This window comes from Artemia franciscana, chromosome 4, assembly GCF_032884065.1.
Source record: "Artemia franciscana chromosome 4, ASM3288406v1, whole genome shotgun sequence".
NCBI lineage: Eukaryota > Metazoa > Arthropoda > Branchiopoda > Anostraca > Artemiidae > Artemia > Artemia franciscana.
In genome coordinates, this window is record NC_088866.1 from 13423080 (window position 1) to 13435280 (window position 12201).

The 12201-nt window shown below is 33.6% G+C and overlaps 1 protein-coding gene across 2 annotated transcripts in view; it reads right to left on the reverse strand.

Annotated features, from left to right (window-relative positions):
* The window catches only part of LOC136026021 (ubiquitin-protein ligase E3B-like), a 78716-nt gene that overhangs the window by 34793 nt on the left and 31722 nt on the right, over positions 1-12201 (reverse strand). For both annotated transcript variants that reach the window (XM_065702173.1, XM_065702174.1), the window contains exons 6-8: positions 9863-10008; positions 5602-5902; positions 343-605 (exon numbers count right to left, since the gene is read on the reverse strand). In XM_065702173.1, coding sequence (XP_065558245.1) covers positions 343-605; positions 5602-5902; positions 9863-10008 — 710 coding nt within the window. The remainder of the gene's footprint in view (positions 1-342; positions 606-5601; positions 5903-9862; positions 10009-12201) is intronic.

Sequence of the window (12201 nt, forward strand, 5' to 3'; positions counted from 1 at the left end):
GCATTGGGGATTTTCTTTTTCACTATATGTAAACCGTTTATAGACATTTTTCTACTCTAGCCAAATTGAGGTTGAGGGGGCGGTAGCATAGCTCCTATATGCGACAATTTCTGTTTGTTTTAATGTTGACTTTATTACTCGTTTATTTTCTGTTCGTCAAAAGTTTATGTTAATCACTCGATATAATTTTGTTCGTTTTAAGTTTGACTTGTAACAAAATTTTTTTTGCTTGTTTCTTGCGTAATATTGATTTGCAATATTTTTAGAATAACTTTCGTTTTAATTAAATCCAAACAATCACTAATAATACAAGGTTTCTTTGGAAACTCCAAATTTACTTACTTGTTTGAATCGGTAACAGGGGTGGCTCTTCCCCCAGGAATAATGTCGAAGGTTGACAGCCGTCCAAGAACCTCTTCATCAACTGAGAACGTTAACTGAAGCTCAGAAACATCTCCATCAAAGTGTTTTAAGTACGTAAGATTACGATATAGATCAGGATCTAGTGAAGCGAGGTCATCCAAGGCTGAATATGCAGCTAAACTGCTTTGACCAAGCAGTTGATGGAGGAAGAATGGAGCAAACTGGATGTCGACGGTGATTCCCTTGAAATAAATTGAAATTAAATTTAGAAAATAAAATGTACTACATAATTTCAATCATGCATGGGTAGCCTACGGAGGGGAGATGAATAGACCCATGAGACCCCTCGCTCACAAAAAAAAAAACAAAACAAAACCTTATGACAGTCAAAATTGTCTTCCTAATTTGTTGTTCTTCTTTTTTTTACCTATTTTATGTGTTTATTCAATTATTATATTGTTTTGTACATTATTTTTTAATGGTAGTTACATTTTTCAAATAAATTAAAAAACGTAGTTAATAGTTGCAAAAGGTAGTGTAGCAAGTTAACTTAAGAGGAGCCCGAGATAGCGCTGGGTCCAAGGCTAATAGACTACAAGTAAGTTCAAGTTCAAGTTCTGTTTATTACTACATAATTTCAATATAAAAAGCCAATTTGGCAGAGAGAGGGCTCGAGGCCAAATGGCAGGCAATTAAATAAACTGTATGCTATAACTACATCAACATAAAATAATATCATAAATTAACCATAATCCATCCAGGTTCCAGACTCAAACCACCAGACTGAGTTGGGATTTACCGCTATAAACCACACATTTATTATTTATTTTTTTTTTTCATTTTACTTTAAACATTTTCTATGAGCATTGATTTTATTTTGTTTTTCAGCATATTAATAGAAAGTTCAAGTTTGATTACATTATGATAACTTTGCCATACTCTCAATATTGTGTTTCTCAATGAAAATCTTGATCTTTCTGAAATTATCAAGGGTTGCCGGGCTTTACAAGGATTACGCGTGTTATGGTCGTGATCGGAATTAGTTCCAGAAAATAGATCAGGTTCATAAAAATATTCAGGTAGGGAATTTGAATGATGTTTTTTCTTAAATAAAATAGAATGAAAAACAATAAAAGATTCAAGGGGCAAAATGTTCAAAAAAAGAGGAAGACTTTTAGTTGACGACTTATTAGGGCAAGAATCAGGAGATGGAACAAAAAGCTTAAGAATTCGGAGAGCTTTATTCTGCTGCCTTATCAATGGTAATATATTCGATCGAAAAGTATTCAAATATACAAGAGGACAGTAATTTAAGTAAGAATGAATTAGCGAAAAATAAATACACCGCAGGGCATCATAAGGGAGAAAAGGTTTAAGAAGCCTGATCATACCGACGTTCCTTGCAACCTTTACCCTCAGGCAATTTATGTGCTCCTTCCAACTTAAATTCGAATCAACTATCACTCCTAGATACCGAAGATGGTGGACTCTGCTGATCGTAGTATCACATTTTTCAATTGTTAGGGAATTAAAAGTTGGCAATGCTTTTGAAATCCGAGAGAAAATCAGGAATTTGGTTTTAGATGTATTAATACATAAATTATTCGCTGCGAACCATTCAAGCAGATATGTAAAACTGTAGGACCACTAATATTGAGGGCTGTGTCATCCGCGAATAGAACCGTGAGGCCGAGATCTTTCATAGAATTATCAATATCGTTAATATAAATTAAAAATAAAAGGGGGCCAAGGATTGACCCTTGGGGAACTCCGACTTGTCCATCCAAAGAGATCAGTTCAGATCTCGTAGTATCAGCATCAACATACTGGCTTCTCTCAGACAGAAATGACATGATCAGGTTATTAGCAGGTCCTCGAATACCGCAATTCTCAAGCTTTCTCCGTAAAATCTTATGACAGATTGTATCGAATGCCTTTTTTATGTCAATAAATATAGATGCTGGAATTTCACCTCGATCAAGAGCATCATGAATATATTGCGTGACCGCTAGGATAGCTTGTTCCGTTGAATGGCTTTTCCGAAAACCGAACTGTGACTTACTAAAGTATTTGTGTTTATCTAGGAAATTATTTACTCTCTTGTAAATGCACCGTTCAATAACTTTCTCAAACGCGGAAAGGATTGAAATAGGTCTATAATTAGATGGGTCTTTAGGGTCTCCTCCTTTGTGCAGAACAATAACACGTGCAGATTTCAAACATGATGGGAACTTCCCGCTCTTGAAACAAATATTCACAATATGCACAAGGAGGTCAGCTACATTAGCAATAATTAGTAATTATTAGTAAAATGAGATTTTTTAAATTTACATTAGCACACATTTTTACCTGTTCGGATCTTAATAAGAAATCAAATCAATCTTACACTAGACTTCTAATTAAATCATATTAAACAGTTCGTGGTAACGAACTGTAACTAAGGAGGGACGCGGCTCAATAGTAGCTGAAACTCTATAGAACAGAATTTTGACACCAATAAATATATCAAAAGAATCGGCTTATTATGCTGTTTCCAAATATATAACATCCATTAAGTTTGGTTTTACCCATGAAAGACTACGAGCCGATACGTTAAATTTTAATGTTACTCCTTACTTTTGTTGAAAAAACTTTTTTTATATTTAATTTATAAAAAAATGAATATTTCTAGATTTTGATCAAGCATGGGTGCCAAGTTGGAATCGGAGAGAGATGGCTTTTTTCCAGACTAAATAAAGACTGGTAATACTGAAATCTCTGATAAGAGCCTTTGATATGAGAGCAGATAAAATCAGCTCATTGAGTAGATTGGCCGGACCATACGAAGTTGCCCATTATGACAGCGCTGACTTTGACTATGCACCGTCAAAGCTGAAACGAATTAAGGTTCAGTTACAGTGTTTAGAGATAAAGTAATCGGTCTCCAGTGAATCTACGAAAAATACAACATTGTGGTAAAACTCTGCACTGATTCAATTACGGGAGCACTACTACGGATAAGATAAGACTTATTTCAACAAGGCGGCTATCACAAGCCCAAAAGGGCCGAACTTGCACTTTATTGTCAGTACAAAATCATAAAATTGCAATCAATAAAAAGTCAAACGATAACAAGAGCTAAGAGCTCATATGGCACTTGTGACGAGGTCGGAAGAGCCGAGAGCTCATATGGTACGAGGTCGGAAGAGCCAAGAGCTCATTTGGACGAGGTCGGAAGAGCCAAGAGCCAAGAGCTCATTTGGCACTTGTGAGAAGGTCAGAACCTAAAGTTAAACTTTATAGCACAAGATCCTTCTAAATATCAAATTTCATTAAGATCTGGTCACCCTTTCGTAAGTTACAAATACCTCAATTTTCAAAATTACCTCCCCCCTCCCAATTCCACCAAAGAGAGCAGATCCGGTCCAGTTATGTCAGTCACGTATCTTAGACAGGTTTCTATTCTTCCCATCCAGTTTCATCCTGATCTCACCGCTTTAAGTATTTTCTAAGATTTCCGGTCCCCCCAACTGCCCCCCCCCCAATTACGTTTGATCCGGTTGAGATTTAAAATAAGATATCAGAGTTACGAGGTCCTTCTAAATATGAAGTTTCATGAAGATCCGATCACTCCTTCGTAAGTTAAAAATACGTTATTTTTCTTATTTTTCAGAATTACCCCCCCCCCCCCCGCAATTGAGCGGATTCGTTCCAATTATGTAAATTACGTATGCAAGACTTTTGCTTATTTTTCCAACCAAGTTTCATCCCAATCCTTGCAATCTAAGGGTTTCCCATCATTTTAGGTCTCCCCACCCCAAACTTCCCCCAATGTCACCAGATCCGGTCAGGATTTAAAATAAGAGCTTTGAGCCACGATATCCTTCTAAAAATCAAATTTTATGGAGATCCAATCACCCATTCGTAAGTTAAAAATACCTCATTTTTTCTAATTTTTCAGAATTAACCCCCCCCCCCCAACTACCCAAAAGAGAGCGGATCCGTTCCGTTTATGTCAATCATCTATCTAGGACTTGTGTTTATTTTTCCCACCATGTTTCATCCCGATCCCTCCACTCTAAGTGTTTTCCAAGTTTTAGGTTTCCCCCTCCCAACTCCCCGCCCCCATCACCAGATCCGGTCGGGATTTAAAATAAGAGCTCTAAGACACGATATCCTTCTAAACATCAAATTTCATTGAGATCCGATCACCCGTTCGTAAGTTGAAAATACCTCATTTTTCTAATTTTTAAGACTTACTCCCCCCCTCCCAACTACCCCAAAGAGAGCAAATAAGTTCCGATTATGTCAATCATGTATCTGGGACTTGCGCTTATTTTTCCCATCAAGTTTCATCCCGATCCCTCTACTCTAAGTGTTTTCCAAGATTTTAGGTTTCCCCCCTCCAACTCCCCCCAATGTCATCAGACCCAGTCGGGATTTAAAATAAGAGCTCTGAGACACAATATCATTCCAAACATCAAATTTCATTAAGATCCAATCACCCGCTCATAAGTTAAAAATACTTCATTTTTTCTATTTTTCCGAATTAACCGGCCCCTTCTCCCCCCCCCCAGATGGTCAAATCGGGAAAACGACTATTTCTAATTTAATCTGGTCCGGTCCCTGATACGCTTGCCAAATTTCATCGTCCTAGCTTACCTGGAAGTGCCTAAAGTAGCAAAACCGGGACTTTAGGTTTTCCCCCTCCAACTCCCCCCAATGTCATCAGATCCGGTCGGGATTAAAAATAAGAGCTCTAAGACACAATATCATTCCAAACATCAAATTTCATTAAGATCCAAATACCCGCTGATAAGTTAAAAATACTTCATTTTTTCTATTTTTTGCGAATTAACCGGGCCCCCACTCCCCCCCAGATGGTCAAATCGGGAAAACGACTATTTCTAATTTAATCTGGTCCGGTCCCTGATACGCTTGCCAAATTTCATCGTCCTAGCTTACCTGGAAGTGCCTAAAGTAGCAAAACCGGGACCGACAGACCGACAGACAGACCGACAGACAGACCGACAGACCGACAGACAGACCGACAGAATTGGCGACTGCTATATGTCACTTGGTTAATACCAAGTGCCATAAAAACTCGTAAAGTTAAAACACGGAAAACAAATTTAAACAAAAGTCTAGCTAGCAAGAATTACAAAGTTTGTAATTACAAAATAAACACTAAAACTATAAGATAGAAGTGAAGTGAAAGGGGGGGGGGGTATTGATTTAAAATTTATCATGCCAACTTACCTCATATACAGCTTTACCAAGCATCCTTCCAACAAATTCGAACAATTCCAAATGATTTTCTGTCATATAGGATGAAGGCGAAGGGTACAGCTTTTGTTCAGAGGTCATTTTAAAAAGGTTTAATGACGGATCAAAAATTCTTTTCAAAGTTTCTTCTAAAAATTCTTTGAACACGCCGTCTTGATCAATACCAGCTTCATCTAATCCCAAATCATTAATGAATTTGATTCTGATAATGCCTTTTGTAGCTTGTGGGCTGAGAAAGGATAGCTGTCGGAATCCATCTTCAATCAATCTGGACCTGGAAAATGATGAAGCTTATAAAGCTAAGCAAAGTACACACAAATGAGGAACTGCTGATTCGCTGCGGAGGGAGGGAGGGGGGAGGCAATATGAAAAAGAATTAGGTTATTGTTAGAGCACTTCCCTTATCAGTGAGTAATACACCATAAAATGTCCTTACTTCAAAATTATACCATTTTCTTTAAAAAATACCTTGTTTTCTATAAAAATATATTCTACTTGGCTCTGGTTCATTTTAAAATATTTTTTTTCCGAAAAGACAACTCGCAAAACTAACAACAAATAAGATTCCTATGACTACTATTACAACTATGCCCAAGGGTACCACAATATGTCCATGATTTGTTGACTTTAGGAATTATACATAACAAGTTTTTATTGAAACCACTATAATACAATATTATCCTCAGATTTGTAATCACTTAACTTAAAACTTATTTAGACTTTTTCACATGCTCACCAATGTCAGTATTGCGCAGTTACTGATTCTCCTGATTTATTACCTTTGGCCAGGGCTGCAATGCGTGGTAAGGGGGAAATCATCGGACGCTTCTCGTGTTTTCTCCCATATTTCTTATTACCAGAGCTTACCGAGTCATACCATTGACCCTCGTTTCCAACCAAATAGCCAGCGACACCAGGAGTCCCACTCCTCTTCTCAAGATTTAAAGTCCAGTGTGCTAACCCCTATGACAGCTGATTTGTCATTAGCAGTCTTAAAAATGCTTATAAATCAGTTTTTCTAAGTTTCTCTTTTAAGGATATATATTATTTTGTAAGTATTCCCTTTTTGCGTATTTTTTTTTTAATCTATATAGCTTTCGACATTTTTGACCATCAGCTCAAAGCTTAAAAAAGTTAAAACTTTAATTTCAGAATATTTCTTGGTCAGTTATAAGAGCCAAAGAAAAATTGGAACACAGATTTCGAGTCAATTTTGACTCGAATCATTTTGACGAATCAATTTGCCAAAATCTTATTTTAAAAAACTTTGAAACCAAAAGCAATAGGCCAAAAAGCTAAAAAACATTATGAAACGGGTGGCATAAAGGTTTTGATTATAAACATGTGCCACCACGGCTTCTATTATCAACTTTTTCTATTTTTCGGTGAAACAGGTTTTTCGTCTAATGATTCAAAATCTGCCTAAGCCATCAAATCTTTTGAGACCATCAGATTATCTTTCATTCTTTAAACTCTCCCATTTTTGTAGAGTATATATCGGAATGTCAAGAAAAAAATTCCAAATACTTTTCTTTTTCAAAAACTTCGTTTCTTGAGTATTTTCAAATTTTTGGAATTTTCTTTTCCTAGAGCCTCAAAAACCGCCAAAATATGAAAAATTTCAGCGTATACTGCAACTCAGTGTTTACTCATTAGATGACTTGGCTTAGATTGACCCTAACATGTTACTAGTATTATTGGTAATTATAATAATGCTAACAACTGAAAATTATAATAATTAGGAACTATGTCGCTAATATTAGCAATTACAACCCTAAAAAAGTTTCAACTATTGCATAAGCCGGTGAATGAAAATTCTTAGAATTTACACTATACGGTATATAAAAGATACTATATTTCTTCCGAACAAACCTCATTGAATTAAGAGCCTCAGAATACTGAGGAACTTCGGTTTTAAGAATATTGGTGTCAGTAAATTTTTTAGTCTGTTTCACCATTTGTTATTTAGCTTTTACTTTTTTGTTGAGATTTTTCTCTAATATCAGAATTTCATCGATTTCTTCCCATATACGACATGTAGCATTTTTGAACAGTCAATTTGTCTTTTTTTTTCCAATACGCCTCAACTCTCTTAATTAATAGTATTAGCGGCACTTAATTATAATGTTAGCGGCACTGAACTGGAATAGGGTTAGAAAAGATATTTTCGAACAGTATCTATCTTTTAGAAAAATCTTTCTAAAGCATCTGATCTAAAATCAATCTAAAAATATTCCAATTTATTTTGAAAGTAACTCGGATCTGAATCAGAGCAGTTTCAATTTGATATCAATCTGTGCAATTTTTTGGCACGTTTCGGTAGTTTTTGAACGTTTTATTTTTGGTGGCCATTTGTTTGACGAAAAGATAGCCACGATTTGGGACAATCAAAATTTAGGAAACACTGATTACATACAAGGAAGAACTGATAAAATCCCCAATGCATGCATTTTGTAGTGGTATGTTTCTTAAATTTCAGTAGGCTGTACACCAACCTGTCTTTATTAGATAGTTCATGGTTACTAACTGTACTAAGGAGCGATTCGGCTCAATAGTAATCGAAACTCTAAAAAACTCTAAATATATAAGTTTCATCAAGTTTAGTCTTACTCATCAAAAGTTACGAGCCTGAGAAAACTTGCCTGATTTTCGAAAAAAGGGGGAAACACCCTGATTAAACTTAAAACGAACAGAAATTATTCCGTATATGAATAGGACTGTCACCTCCTCAACACCCCGCTCTTTATGCTACAGTTTTACTCTTCCACACAACTCTAATTTTTAAAACAATAAAAACTTTTAGCGTAAAGAGCGGGGTGTTGAGGAGGGGACAGCCCCTTTCATATACGGAATAATTTCTGTTCGTTTTAAGTTTTAATGTCGCTTGTTTTTTTTTATTATTTAATTTAAAGCAAAAACCATGTTTTTTCTGCCTGGTATCAATTCCCAAAATATTATGTTTTAAATTGCGTTTCTTAGTCCAGTGTCTTGGAAATCCTAATTTTAAAAATTATTTCTTCTCCTCTGATTTTTTTCTCTTTTTTGTTTATTTTATAACAGTTCACTAGTACGCTACATAAACAATCGTTTTTTATTTATAGACAGAAATTGACCCAGAACGAGATCAATGCCAAAATTTGTATGAGTCTTCACTATCATCAAAAGTTAAATTTTTTTCTTATTAAAATCATATACTTTTCAGCAATAATTACTAGAAAGTTAATTTTTTGCGAATAGAAGACCATTTTAAAAGATTTACGAATAACATATAAGTCTAATTATTAAAGTAACTAATAAACTAATATAAAAGTTGATAATTTATAAAACCAATAGTAACTCATCCGCTTGTCACTAATATTCTCTTATAAATAATTTCTTAGATCGCATCGCCTTTACAATTATAATTAGATGAAATAAAAGTACAAAATACCGGGTAAAATTTTTATTAAGACTGGAAGAAAAATGAAAAATATAATTAAAATCACCATACCGTATATTAAGTCTTTCGTTGCTAAATTTTCTTTTTTTTTTCTTCAATATTTCTCCATTCTCTTAATTAATTGTTTTAGCGGCACATAATTAATAGTCTTGGCAGCACTTAATGAATAGTGTTAGCGGCACTGAACTGGAATAGGCTCAATTTGCCTTTCTTTTTTTGTCAGTTTGTCTTTTTTTTCAATACGTCTCCACTCTCCTAATTAATAGTGTTAACGGCACTTAATTAATAGTGTTAACGGCACTTAATTATAGCGTCAGCGGCACTGAACTGGTATAGGGTTAATTTTTCTTTTCTTTTTTTTGTCAATTTGTCTTTTCAATTTTCCTTTTTTTTCAATGCGTCTCTACTGTTTTAATTAATAGTGTTAGTGGCACTTAATTGATAGTATTAGCGACACTGAACTGGAATAGGGTCAATTTGTCTTTTCTTTTTTTTGTCAATTTATTTTTTCATTTTATGTTTTTTTTTCAATACGTCGCCAGTCTCTTAATAGTGTTGGCAGCACTTAATTGATAGTGTTAGTGACAATTAATAGTGTTGGCGGCACTGAACTCGACTAGGGTCAATTTGATTTTTCTTCTTATTTTGTCTATTTATCTTTTCAATTTTTTAAATATGTTTCCACTCTCTTAATTAAAAGTGTGAGTTGGATTTAATTAACAGTGTTAGCGGTACTTAATTAATAGCTTTAGTGGCACTGAACTGAAATAGGGTCAATCTGTCTTTGGTTCAAACCTTCGAATGGTGACGAGCGTTGACTGCGGTGCTACAGAGCTTGTTTCTGTCAAACCAAGGAACGTTTTCTCTTTGACAACGTAATAGCGAAATAGTATCACTCTATCAGCATGGGGAATCACATGAGGCATCTTCTGTATTAAAGTCTAAAATAAATATAATTTTACCATTATTTTATATAATATTTATATATATATATATATATATATATATATATATATATATATATATATATATATATATATATATATATATATATATATATATATATATATATATATATATATATATATATATATATATATATATATAATGTATAAAATAAAATAAAAAACAATATAATATATTAAAATATTAATATATATAATATACTAATATATAATATATTAATAAATTTAATATGATATAAAAAATAAAATAATATATAAAAAATTATAATATAATTTTACCATTATTGAATTAGTAATTGTGCAGTAACAGTTATTGGCTACGGTCAATCGCATAGCCTCAAGATGTCTATGCGCCTAAAAATATTCATCGAAATTTTATTTTCAGCTAGTTCCTTAGGCTATCAAACACCAAGAAAAAAAACAGCGTATACTCTGTGAATTGGGCGAATGCTCGCTTTAGGTAGCTGTTGCATAACATCAGATAAATGTTTTTAAATTAGTGATTGGCCGGGAGTTACCGACCATTACCAATTACACAGGCAGATAATTATATGTACAAATAAAATTTGTGCTGTCCTTCCAAAAATATCCAGATGTTAAATTTCCGAATCTTATAATCCATTCGGATTGCCTTAATATGATATTTGGCTCTTTTCAAACTTAATTGTAAAAGTAGATATTTGATGGTCTAGCAGCCTTTAGATTTCTAACACCTTAATTTTGCCGGCAATATTATGTACAACGAACCGAATTTACTAATATTCAGAAAGAGTAGGCAAAAATGGATCAATTTCAAGTTCTAATCCCATATCATGGCCGTCAAAAATCCAATACATTCCCATGATAAATATAGCTTATAAAAAGGTTATTTTTTAATCTTTCCCTGTCGCTTCGCTTTCGAGAAAGAATCTATTGTCTGCAAAATTTTCTTTACCATCTATTTGCTAGCATCAAATGTCAATGTTCAGTATGAATTAATTAAAAAAAAAATTCTAAAGATAGTAAAGAAGAACAAATAAATGTTCAAATGGGGATAAATCCATTTATTTAGACAATGAGAATAGGTGCAAAAGCTAGATATTTCGATCAAATATGTATCTGCAATATTGGTTCAAATAAACTGAATTGTAATATTTCACTAGGTTTTTAGAATTCCAAGAGACTAGCGCTTTACAGAAAAGACAAAATCGACGCAACACAACGGGACTAGGACCAGAAAAGTCCGTAAGTACCCTGCAGAAAATAGAGCACTAATTATAAGGCTCTCAATAGTCTTTCACCGGTCATGAAATCAGTCAATTTTAGTGCACAATTAATTATCTCAAAATCTCGAGTTAGATCACTTTCAGTAAAGCACTAGTTTTTCAGAATTCTATAAACTTAGGGAAATATCACTTATCAATTTACTTATATCAATATTGCATTCTCTCAAAATCTCGAGTTAGATCACTTTCAGTAAAGCACTAGTTTTTCAGAATTCTATAAACTTAGGGAAATATCACTTATCAATTTACTTATATCAATATTGCATTATCTCAAAATCTCGTGTTAGATCACTTTCAGTAAAGCACTAGTTTTTCAGAATTCTATAAACTTAGGGAAATATCACTTATCAATTTACTTAAATCAATATTGCATTCTCTCAAAATCTCGAGTTAGATCACCTTCCGTAAAGCACTAGTTTTTCAGAATTCTATAAACTTAGGGAAATATCACTTATCAATTTACTTATATCAATATTGCATTCTCTCAAAATCTCGAGTTAGATCACTTTCAGTAAAGCACTAGTTTTTCAGAATTCTATAAACTTAGGGAAATATCACTTATCAATTTACTTATATGAATATTGCATTCTCTCAAAATCTCGAGTTAGATCACTTTCAGTAAAGCACTAGTTTTTCAGAATTCTATAAACTTAGGGAAATATCACTTATCAATTTACTTATATCAATATTGCATTCTCTCAAAATCTCGAGTTAGATCACTTTCAGTAAAGCACTAGTTTTTCAGAATTCTATAAACTTAGGGAAATATCACTTATCAATTTACTTAAATCAATATTGCATTCTCTCAAAATCTCGAGTTAGATCACCTTCCGTAAAGCACTAGTTTTTCAGAATTCTATAAACTTAGGGAAATATCACTTATCAATTTACTTATATCAATATT